Source organism: Boleophthalmus pectinirostris, unplaced genomic scaffold, assembly GCF_026225935.1.
Source record: "Boleophthalmus pectinirostris isolate CB_2022bp ecotype Guang Dong unplaced genomic scaffold, ASM2622593v1 HiC_scaffold_6, whole genome shotgun sequence".
Lineage (NCBI taxonomy): Eukaryota > Metazoa > Chordata > Actinopteri > Gobiiformes > Gobiidae > Boleophthalmus > Boleophthalmus pectinirostris.
In genome coordinates, this window is record NW_026571447.1 from 41,802,927 (window position 1) to 41,815,426 (window position 12,500).

At 46.3% G+C, this 12,500-nt stretch overlaps 1 protein-coding gene across 1 annotated transcript in view; it reads left to right on the plus strand.

Moving 5' to 3' along the window:
- The window catches only part of syngap1b (synaptic Ras GTPase activating protein 1b), a 97,309-nt gene that overhangs the window by 23,559 nt on the left and 61,250 nt on the right, over window positions 1–12,500 (plus strand). Inside the window, exon 3 of the mRNA XM_055163591.1 lies at window positions 2,515–2,611. Coding sequence (XP_055019566.1) covers window positions 2,515–2,611 — 97 coding nt within the window. The remainder of the gene's footprint in view (window positions 1–2,514; window positions 2,612–12,500) is intronic.

Consider the following 12,500-nt stretch of genomic DNA (forward strand, 5'->3'; position numbering starts at 1 on the left):
CATCTCCACCACCACGAGCACCAAAAACATCTCACCACCCACAAGGACCACCACCCAACAACCCATCTCCAACCATCACCGACCATCACCGACCATCACCAACCATCACCAACCAGAACCTACAACCATCTCCATCCATCTCCAACCATCACCGACCAGAACCTACAACCATCTCCATCCATCACCAACCATCACCAACCATCACCAACCATCTCCATCCATCACCAACCATCACTGACCATCTCCAACCATCACCAACCAGAACCTACAACCATCTCCATCCATCACCAACCAGAACCTACAACCATCTCCATCCATCACCAACCATCACCAACCATCACTGACTATCTCCTACCACCACCACCCAACAAACCATCTCCACCTCTGCTGTCGTGTGGTTTCTCTGTAACAGGTTTGTCTCGTTCTCAGTTCGTGTTCAGGCTCATGTGAAGTTCAGAACCTCCAGATCTCCTCCCTGAGCTGCAGAGGCTGCACTAGCACTGACCCAAAGACCGTTCAGATCAGAAACGTTTTAGGGTTGACCTGGATTTGTTCTTGAATTGTTTTTGGCACTAAGAGTAAATCTGCCCTGAGAGTCCGAGATGTTTGGTTTGAACATCGAACCTGAGGAGACGGAATTTTAAAAACTTTTCAAATAATTATTTTACAGTGACAGTTTGGTGTTTGGTGGACTCTCTGTGACAGAGGTGAACCCTCTGGCGGTTTGGTGGATGGTCTGGTGGGTTCTCTGGTCTGGTGGGTTCTCTGGTTTGGTGGGTTCTCTGGTCTGGTGGGTTCTCTGGTTTGGTGGGTTCTCTGGTTTGGTGGGTTCTCTGGTCTGGTGGGTTCTCTGGTCTGGTGGGTTCTCTGGTCTGGTGGGTTCTCTGGTTTGGTGGGTTCTCTGGTCTGGTGGTTCTCTGGTGGTTCTCTGGTCTGGTGGGTTCTGGTCTGGGTTTCTGGTCTGGTGGGTTCTGGTGGTCTGGTTGGGTTTCTGGTGGGTTCTCTGGTTGGTGGTTCTGGTGGTGGGTTCTCTGGTTTGGTGGGTTCTCTGGTCTGGTGGGTTCTCTGGTTTGGTGGGTTCTCTGGTTTGGTGGGTTCTCTGGTCTGGTGGGTTCTCTGGTTTGGTGGGTTCTCTGGTCTGGTGGGTTCTCTGGTCTGGTGGGTTCTCTGGTTTGGTGGGTTCTCTGGTTTGGTGGGTTCTCTGGTCTGGTGGGTTCTCTGGTTTGGTGGGTTCTCTGGTCTGGTGGGTTCTCTGGTCTGGTGGGTTCTCTGGTCTGGTGGGTTCTCTGGTTTGGTTCTCTGGTTTGGTTTCTCTGGTCTGGTGGGTTCTCTGGTTTGGTGGGTTCTCTGGTTTGGTGGGTTCTCTGGTCTGGTGGGTTCTCTGGTTTGGTGGGTTCTCTGGTTTGTTGGACCTGCGGTGACAGTTTGGTGTCACCTGAGCTAAACTCTTCCCCGGTGTGAGTTCAGTGTGAGTCCAGCAGAGGGCAGTGTTCTCAAACTTTTCACTGGAGCAGCTCAAGTCCAGAGAGAAACAGAAAAGAGAAAAGAGAGAAGAGAGAGAGAGAGAGAGAGAGAGAGAGCGCCTGTCAGCGAGGAAGGGGGGCACCTGTCTGCACCTGTCTGCACCTGTCTGCCCCGGGGCGGTGATGCCTGATCTCAGACCGGTGCTGCCTGGTTAAACGTCCGGCTAATGAGAGAAAAACGCCGCGTCTAATTGAGCCAATCAGGAAGAAGAAGGAGGCGTCGCCATGGAGACAGACAAACCTCATCCATATTCATGCCTGTCAGTCACCTCACGCTCCCCCGTTCACTACGCTCCATCCCTCCATCCTTCTCTTTCTCCGTCTCTTTTCTTGAAGTGTTGGTTTTACACTTTTTGTGTTAATCGTTCCACATCATCAGTTTATTAAAGTCAGATTCTGTCTTTTTTTTGTTTTTTGTTTTAAAGACTCAAATATAATCCAGATTTCACGTCGTCCAAACAAAACTTCTGTCATTTTATTTCCTCCTTCCTCCTCCTGTTTCTGCTCGTCTCCATGGAGATATAAACGTTTAAAGCTGTACACTGGAACATCTCAGGCAAAACTACAACGTCTCCAGGTTCAGACAGGTTCCACAGTGCAGCTTTAATCCTCCGTTTGTAATCAGAGAGACACACTCACCTGTCCTCACCTGTCCTCATCCTCACCTGTCGTCACACTCACCTGTCCTCAGACTCACCTGTCCTCAGACTCACCTGTCCTCACCTGTCCTCATCCTCACCTGTCGTCAGTCTCACCTGTCGTCAGTCTCACCTGTCCTCATCCTCACCTGTCGTCACACTCACCTGTCGTCAGTCTCACCTGTCGTCAGTCTCACCTGTCCTCATCCTCACCTGTCGTCACACTCACCTGTCCTCACAATCACCTGTCGTCACACTCACCTGTCGTCAGTCTCACCTGTCGTCAGTCTCACCAGTCTCACCTGTCATCAGTCTCACCTGTCGTCAGACTCACCTGTCTCTCTGTGTGGCAGGTGCACCCGCTCCTGATGCGGGAGCGGCGCTCGGAGAGGAACAAGCTGCTGCGTCGAACAGTGAGCGTCCCGGTGGAGGGACGTCCCCACGAGACGGGTGAGTAACCCCCCCGACACACACACCCCCCCGACACACACACACCCCCGACACACACACACCCCGACACACACACACACCCGACACACACACCCCCGACACACACACACACACACACAAACACACACACACACCGACACACACACCCCCGACACACACACACACACACACCTGACACACACACACACACACACACACACACACCCGACACACACACACACACCCACGACACACACACACTCCCCGACACACACACACACACTGACACACACACACACACACACACACAGACACACACACACACACCGACACACACACACACACCACCACACACACACACACTGACACACACACACACCCGACACACACACACCCACACACACACACACACACACACACACACACACACACACACCCCGACACACATACACACACACACACACACACCCCGACACACACATACACACACACACACACACACACCCGACACACACACACACACACCTGACACACACACACACACCCGACACACACACCCCCGACACACACACCCCGACACACACACACCGACACACACACCTGACACACACACAACACACACACACACCCGACACACACACACCCGACACACACACACACACACACACCTGACACACACACACACACCTGACACACACACACCCCGACACACACACACACCCGACACACACACACACCTGACACACACACACCGACACACACCCCCGACACACACACACACACCTGACACACACACACATACACACCCGACACACACCCCTGACACACACACACACCACACACACACACACACACCCACCGACACACACACACACACACACACCTACACACACATATACACACACACCCCACACACACACAGCCCTGCCCCCCCAAACACACCCGCCCCCACACCCCCCTGTCGACTCTCCCAGTGCATTATGGTCCTTTGGTGAGTTTCAGATGACATCATCACGTTCTATTGGTCAATAATATATTTTATAATAATTAACACAGAAGAAGAAGCAGATAAAGTTAATCTTGTTCAGATGCAGATTTTTGTTGTTTTGCAGCAGGTTTTGGGTCCGGGTCAGAAATAGAAATAAAAATGTTTGGGTTTCATATTTGATCAGTTGTTTGTCCAGTATTTGATGTGATCAAAAGGAAAAATTGGAGTCTGAAATCATCACATCATCATCATCATCATCATCATCATCACATCATCATCATCATCATCATCATCATCATCATCATCATCATCATCATCATCATCATCATCATCATCATCATCATCATCATCATCATCATCATCATCATCATCATCATCATCATCATCATCATCATCATCATCATCATCATCATCATCATCATCATCATCATCATCATCATCATCATCATCATCATCATCATCATCATCATCATCATCATCATCATCATCATCACATCATCACATCATCATCATCGTCACGTCTGAAGCCTAAAATCTGAAAAACACAAACACTGACGACTCTGACCCCGACACACAACTGTTCAAGGTGAAGAGCACAACTTTCACCTCCTGGACATTTGGACACGACTGACACGACTGACAAGAGTGACACGAGTGACAAGAGTGACACGACTGACAGGAGTGACACGACTGACACGACTGACAGGAGTGACAGGAGTGACAGGAGTAGAGTCCTGTGGAGGAAACAGACTCTGAGTTTCTGTACAAAAGTTTCACCGTCGAGTTTATTTCCTCTGTTTTCACATGATTCAGTCAAAAGATTTTTCTGATCTTACTCGTGTTTTAGAGTTTTAGAGTTTTAGAGTCGTTCTCTCGTCAGAAACTTCACGTTGTTTCAATTGATTCTTTCGTGTTTAATCGTGTTTCAGTTTGAGTTTTCACTTTCCCCCTGTCCCCGCCCACTGTCTGTCTGCACCTGCCGTTACTGGAAAAAACAAAAAGTGACTGTGCCATTTCGCTCCTGTCCTGCTCCTGTCCTGCCCCTGTCCTGCTCCTGTCCTGCTCCTGTCCTGCTCCTGTCCTGCCCCTGTCCTGCTCCTGTCCTGCTCCTGTCCTGCCCCTGTCCTGCTCCTGTCCTGCTCCTGTCCTGCCCCTGTCCTGCTGTCCTGTCCTGCTCCTGTCCTGCTCCTGTCCTGCTCCTGTCCTGTCCTGTTCCTGTCCTGCTCCTGCTCCTGTCCTGCTTCCTGTCCTGCTCCTGTCCTGCCTGTCCTGCTCCTGTCCTGCCCCTGTCCTGTTCCTGTCCTGCTCCTGTCCTGTTCCTGTCCTGCTCCTGTCCTGCCCTGTCCTGCTCCTGTCCTGCCCCTGTTCTGCTCCTGTCCTGCTCCTGTCCTGCTCCTGTCCTGCTCCTGTCTCCTGCTCCTGTCCTGCCCCTGTCCTGGTCCTGTCCTGCCCTGTCCTGCTCCTGTCCTGCTCCTGTCCTGCTCCTGTCCTTATCTGGAGAGTTCCGCTGATGTGAGGAGCTTATGTAACGGCACAGACCTCTGACTGACGAGTCCGTGGGCCGTTCTGATGTAACTGTCTCCTCCGAGCTTCAGCGTCCACAGACCGAGAGAAACAAGACACACGAAAGGAAACGAGACACACGAAAGGAAACAAGACACACGAAAGGAAACAAGACACACGAAAGGAAACAAAAGGAGACACACGAAAGGAAACGAGACACATGAAAGGAAACGAGACACACGAAAGGAAACGAGACACACGAAAGGAAACGAGACACACGAAAGGAAACAAGACACACGAAAGGAAACGAAACGAGACACACGAAAGGAAACGAGACACACGAAAGGAAACGAGACACACGAAAGGAAACGAGACACACGAAAGGAAACGAGACACACGAAAGGAAACGAGACACACGAAAGGAAACGAGAACACGAAGGAACGAGACACACGAAAGGAAATGAGACACACGAAAGGAAAGGAAACGAGACACACGAAAGGAAACGAGACACACGAAAGGAAAGGAAACGAGAGGAAATCAGACCTGAGTTCACACACTCAGAGCTGCAGTTGTGATTGTTTCATTCACATGTTTCACACAAACCTGCACATTTAACACGAGTTCTTCTCACAAACAGAAAACACTCTGTTCCACCTCGTGATGTCATCATGTGGTGATACAGGAAGGAAGTGCTCCACTGTGTTTTTAAACTCCACACTTCACCTTCACGAGAATCATCGGGAACATTTCAGTCCTGGAGTTTCTTTTCTGATCTCGACTGAACTAATGTTAAAAGGAGCTGATCACTTTGAAACTACCACTTGATGACATCACAAGGTGGAATGGAGCGTTTGGAGTTTTGCAGATGTAAACAGACTCAGAATAATAAAGATTTACTCAAACATGTGAATGAAACAGACACGACTCCAGCTCTGTGTGTGTGAGGGTTTGATTCTCTCAGGAGTCAGTTTGTGTGATGTTGGACCTGTACAGATATTTATATATTTTTATATATGTATATTTTTTTATATATTAATATTTTTGGCTTTTGTTTTTTATATTTTTATTTGACCTTTTTTCTAGTTGTGATTTTCGATTAAAACTCTGTAAAACAGTTCGAATGAGGCTGAAACATCTCCAGGACTGAAATGACCCAGGTGATTCTATTGAAGGTGAAGTGTGGAGTTTAAAAACACAGTGGAGCACTTCCTGTATCACCACATGATGACATCACAAGGTGGAACAGAGCGTATTCAGTTCGAGAGAGAAAGAGAGAGAGTCAGATCAGCAGATCTGTGGAGAGTAACACTCCTCAGGACAAAAGTGTCTCTCCTCTGTGTCCCGCAGCATCACAGCATCCTCCAGGGGGCGCCACATGAACACAGGAAATACTACTACTACTACTACTACTACTACTGCTACTACTACTACTACTACTACTACTACTACTACTGCTACTACTAGCTACTACTACTGCTACTACTACTACTACTACTACTACTACTACTACTACTACTACTGCTACTACTACTACTACTACTACTACTACTACTACTACTACTACTACTACTACTACTACTACTACTACTACTACTACTACTACTAGCTACTACTACTACTACTACTGCTACTACTACTGCTACTGCTACTACTACTACTACTACTACTACTACTACTACTACTACTACTACTACTACTGCTACTACTACTACTACTACTACTACTACTACTACTACTACTACTACTACTACTACTGCTACTACTACTACTACTACTACTACTACTACTACTACTGCTACTACTACTGCTACTACTACTACTACTGCTACTGCTACTGCTACTACTACTGCTACTACTGCTACTACTACTACTACTACTACTACTACTACTACTAGCTACTACTGCTACTGCTACTACTACTACTACTACTACTACTGCTACTGCTACTACTACTACTACTACTACTACTACTACTACTACTACTACTACTACTGCTACTACTACTACTACTACTACTACTACTGCTACTACTGCTACTACTACTACTACTACTACTACTACTACTACTACTAGCTACTACTACTACTACTACTACTACTACTACTACTACTTACTACTACTACTGCTACTACTACTACTACTACTACTACTACTACTACTACTACTACTACTGCTACTACTACTACTACTACTACTACTGCTACTACTACTACTGCTACTACTACTACTACTACTACTACTACTACTACTACTGCTACTGCTACTACTGCTACTACTACTACTACTACTACTACTGCTACTGCTACTGCTACTACTGCTACTACTACTACTACTACTACTACTACTACTACTACTACTACTGCTACTACTACTACTACTACTACTACTACTACTACTACTACTACTACTACTACTGCTACTGCTACTACTACTACTAGCTACTACTACTACTACTACTACTACTGCTACTACTACTGCTACTACTACTACTACTACTACTACTACTACTACTGCTACTACTACTACTGCTACTGCTACTACTGCTACTACTACTACTACTACTACTACTACTACTACTGCTACTACTACTACTACTGCTACTACTACTACTACTACTACTACTACTGCTACTGCTACTACTACTACTACTACTACTACTACTACTACTGCTACTACTACTACTATACTACTACTACTACTACTACTACTACTACTACTGCTACTACTACTACTGTACTACTGCTACTACTGCTACTGCTACTACTACTACTACTACTACTACTACTACTACTACTGCTACTGCTACTGCTACTGCTACTACTACTACTACTACTACTACTGCTACTGCTACTACTACTACTACTACTACTACTACTACTATTAATAATAATAATAAATCTTTATTTATAAAACACTTTTAAATTCCAGGTTTATAAAAAACTGAATAAGTAAGAACAAAACAAAAAGCACAAAAACAATGATGCAACAATCCAAGAAATTATAATAAATAAATATAAAGAAAATAAATAAAGAATAAAATCAAACTAAACCAGTTAAAGGAAGAACAACCCGGACTGAAAACACTCCAGCACCTCCACCATCCACAGAGACCTGAGGACCTGAGGACCTGAGGAGGACCTGAGGACCTGAGGACCTGAGGACCTGAGGACCTGAGGAAAACCTGAAAACCTGAAAACCTGAGGACCTGAGGATCTGAGGCCCTGAGGATCTGAGGATCTGAGGACCTGAAAACCTGAAAACCTGAGGACCTGAGGACCTGAGGCCCTGAGGATCTGAGGACCTGAGGCCCTGAGGATCTGAGGCCCTGAGGATTTGAGGATCTGAGGACCTGAGGCCCTGAGGATCTGAGGCCCTGAGGACCTGAGGACTTGAGGCCCTGAGGACCTGAGGACCTGAGGATCTGAGGACCTGAGGACCTGAGGCCCTGAGGCCCTGAGGATCTGAGGACCTGAGGACCTGAGGACCTGAGGATCTGAGGATCTGAGGATCTGAGGACCTGAAAACCTGAAAACCTGAGGACCTGAGGACCTGAGGACCTGAGGACCTGAGGATCTGAGGATCTGAGGACCTGAAAACCTGAAAACCTGAGGACCTGAGGACCTGAGGCCCTGAGGATCTGAGGACCTGAGGCCCTGAGGATCTGAGGATTTGAGGATTTGAGGATCTGAGGACCTGAGGCCCTGAGGATCTGAGGCCCTGAGGACCTGAGGACTTGAGGCCCTGAGGACCTGAGGACCTGAGGATCTGAGGACCTGAGGACCTGAGGCCCTGAGGCCCTGAGGATCTGAGGACCTGAGGACCTGAGGCTCGTACGGGGTTAAAAGTTCTAAAATGTGACTTGGTGTGAGACCTGAAGAAGCTTTAAAGTGATGAATAAAATCTTTAAATCGATTCTAAAACACAGTGAAGGAAAGTAAAAGAGGCTCATGTTGATGTTGAACCTCGAGCTTCTGCGGCAGGAGTTGGATTTGGAGTTGAGGCCGGAGACGAGGGAGGAGCAAGAGTCTAGACGGAGAAGATGAGCGCCTGGACTTTTTCCAGATCAGGGCGGGAGAGGATGAGAGGTTTGATTTCGCTGATTGTGCGGCCGTGGAGAAAACAGGAGAAAACAGGATTGGGCGACTTTTCTGATGTGAAGGTGGAAGTCGAGGTGAAGTTTCTGGAGCTTTTCTGAGGCTGTTCTCCATGTGGAGCTGGACTGGGCGAGTTCAGATTTGGAGAGTTTGTTGAGTTGTAGGAAGTTCTTTTCCGTCCAGTTCTTCACGTGGTTGAAGCAGTTTAAGTCGTTCGGTCTCAGCGGGAGGTGGAGCTGTGGGTCGTCGGTCGAGCAGAGGAGGGAAAGGTCTCGCTCTTACTCTGGTGTTTCAGCTGGTGGTGAAACGGTCCAGACCCTCGAAGGATTTCCTCTGGAAGGTCGTTCTGTCACATTTGGTGTAAAAAAACTCCAGCGTCTCAGATGTCCTCGGCTCCTCCTGCTCCGTCTCCACGGAAACGGGAAAAACAAACAGAGTCCCACGGCCTCGTCCTCAGAGCCGCTCACGCTGCAGCTCTGAGTCGACTCAGAGTCACAGGAGACGATCTTTAAAACTCTGCTCAAAAAAACCTGACTCATCATTTACAAACAGAACCACACGTCTCTCCTCAGACACAGTTTAGAGCTTCACATGGACAGAGTTTAGAGCTTCACATGGAGAGTTTAGAGCTTCACATGGACAGAGTTTAGAGCTTCACATGGACAGAGTTTAGAGCTTCACATGGACAGAGTTTAGAGCTTCACATGGACAGAGTTTAGAGCTTCAGATGGACAGAGTTTAGAGCTTCAGATGGACAGAGTTTAGAGCTTCAGATGGACAGAGTTTAGAGCTTCACATGGAGAGTTTAGAGCTTCACATGGACAGAGTTTAGAGCTTCACATGGACAGAGTTTAGAGCTTCACATGGACAGAGTTTAGAGCTTCACATGGACAGAGTTTAGAGTTTCAGATGGACAGAGTTTAGAGCTTCAGATGGACACAGTTTAGAGCTTCACATGGACAGAGTTTAGAGCTTCAGATGGACAGAGTTTAGAGCTTCAGATGGACAGAGTTTAGAGCTTCAGATGGACAGAGTTTAGAGCAGGAGAATCAAACTCAAATTCATAGATGCCAAAATGAAAATCTGGGACTAAGTCGTGGGCGAAACTAAATATTTATTGAAAAATGTCAACATCATCTGCATGTTTTGCTTAAACACTGAATCCAGAACAAACAGAATATAAAAAATAACACAATTTTAAATAAATCATGTGTCTATAAGTGAGCAGCTCTAACACATGTTTGATTTGATCTCGTGGGACAAATATAATTATATCGTGAGCACAAATTTGGTCCTCAGGCCTGAGTTTGACTTGTCTGTTTTAGTGTGTGTTAAAAGTCCGATGTGCCTGGGACTACGATACCCATCATGCACCTGTTTTGAGTTCCGGTACATTTGGGTGCGTCCCAATCAGTTCTGCTCTTGTTGCAGTGGAGCCTGGTGCTTGAGCCCCTGTGCCTGTTCTGTGTGTATTTGTACTGTGTGTGTGTTTGGCAGGTGCAGGGCTGTGTTTGGCAGGTGCAGGGCTGTGTTTGGCAGGTGCAGGGCTGTGTTTGGCTGTGACTCGTTGTAAGACTGAAGTTTAATTGAAGATGAAGTGGAGTTTGTTCCTTTTGAAAAGTTTTTCAGAGTTTGATGCAGCGTCTTCACTCACGCTGCTCAAGCCGACATCGTCAGGTGCGTCCCTGTCCTGTCGCTTCCCCAGTTTAGGCTCCTGGCTCCACTAATGACATCACTCTGTTGCAGCCAATGAAACAGCGGCAGGTGTAACCCTGTCGACACATCACTGAACACATCTCAGAACCAGGACTAAACCAGGACTAAACCAGGACTGAACCAGGACTAAACCAGGACTGAACCAGGACTAAACCAGGACTAAACCAGGACTGAACCAGGACTGAACCAGGACTAAACCAGGACTAAACCAGGTCTTTGATTCATCATTCATCTTTTTGTCATGATATTTCTAATCTGCATAAATAAACTCTAAAACACTTTAAACATAGAAACAGAACGACTCTAGATCCACATCAGCTGTTTGACTTTATCATGAGTTTAATTCAGTTTTGACACTTTTGTTTAAGTTTTACACAAACTAAACTAAACTTAAACCACATGATTCATTTCCATAAACTTGTGCTGATAAAAACTCCTCGCTCCTTATGAACTTCTGTTGGACTAAAGGACACGACTCAGTGGAAGATTGTTGTTGTTTCTGATCTTAGTCTCTGTTCAGTCTGCAGGTTTAACGCTCAGTTCAGATTTTTTTGAACGTCGATGTTTTTTCGAGGTGGTTCACATTTCCAGTTAAATGTGACTTGTATGTGACTCCAGTGTGAACATTAAACGGTCCAAAAGTGTCCCACATGTGACACTGGAGACACGACGACGTCAACCGCAGCGAGCGTCTCTGTGTTTACACAAGTTGAACAAACATGGACGCAGCATCGAGCACCTGGAGATTTTAAAGTTCCTCTCGTACCGGAGCCACAACATGAACAACTGACTTGTTTTAAGGAGGAGATTGAGAAGGAGAAGGAGCAGGTTTTTGGTGGTGGTGTTTTGTGGTGAGTGGAGATGTGCTTCACTTCAGTCACATGGATCATGAACAGTTTTCTCTACTTCAGTGCAGAATAGTGACGTTTGTGTCTTGTTGATGACGTGTAGGTGGATGAATGTGACCTGACCGTTCACTCTCAAGTCACATGTTAAAGATCAGATATGGATCAGTTTCAGGAGCACAGATCCAAGTGTCCTGGTCACATGTGAAAACATCACATCTGTGTGGTTCAGACATTAAAAGATCAGATACAGGAACATAGGGATGAAAAATCAGATTTGAGTCACTTCAGGTGCATCTGAACGCAGCCTGAGGGACGATGATGATGATGATTAGGGGTGTGCAAAAATATTGGAATATCGATATATCGTATTGTTTAATGTAATGATACAGTATCGATATCGTGGGCTGCTGTATCGATATTTCACCAAGAGTATTTTTAGGTGAGTTTTACAAAATTATTTTGTTACAGTTACAGTTTTGTTGCTTGTGGAGTGAAAGGAAACTCATTTATGCGACACATTTGACATTTTTACTGTTTTGAGGATTAAAATGTTTGTGTTTCATATGAACTTTGCACAAGAAGAAATGGTTTAACAAAGAATTTTAGTATCACAGCCATGATTTAACCTTTATTTTATTATTGAGCCGTATTGAATCGATTTGAAATATATCGTATTGAATCGAAAGTGCACTGTATCGAGATATGTATCGTATCGGCAACTTCTTAATGATACCAGCCCTGATGATGATGATGATGATGA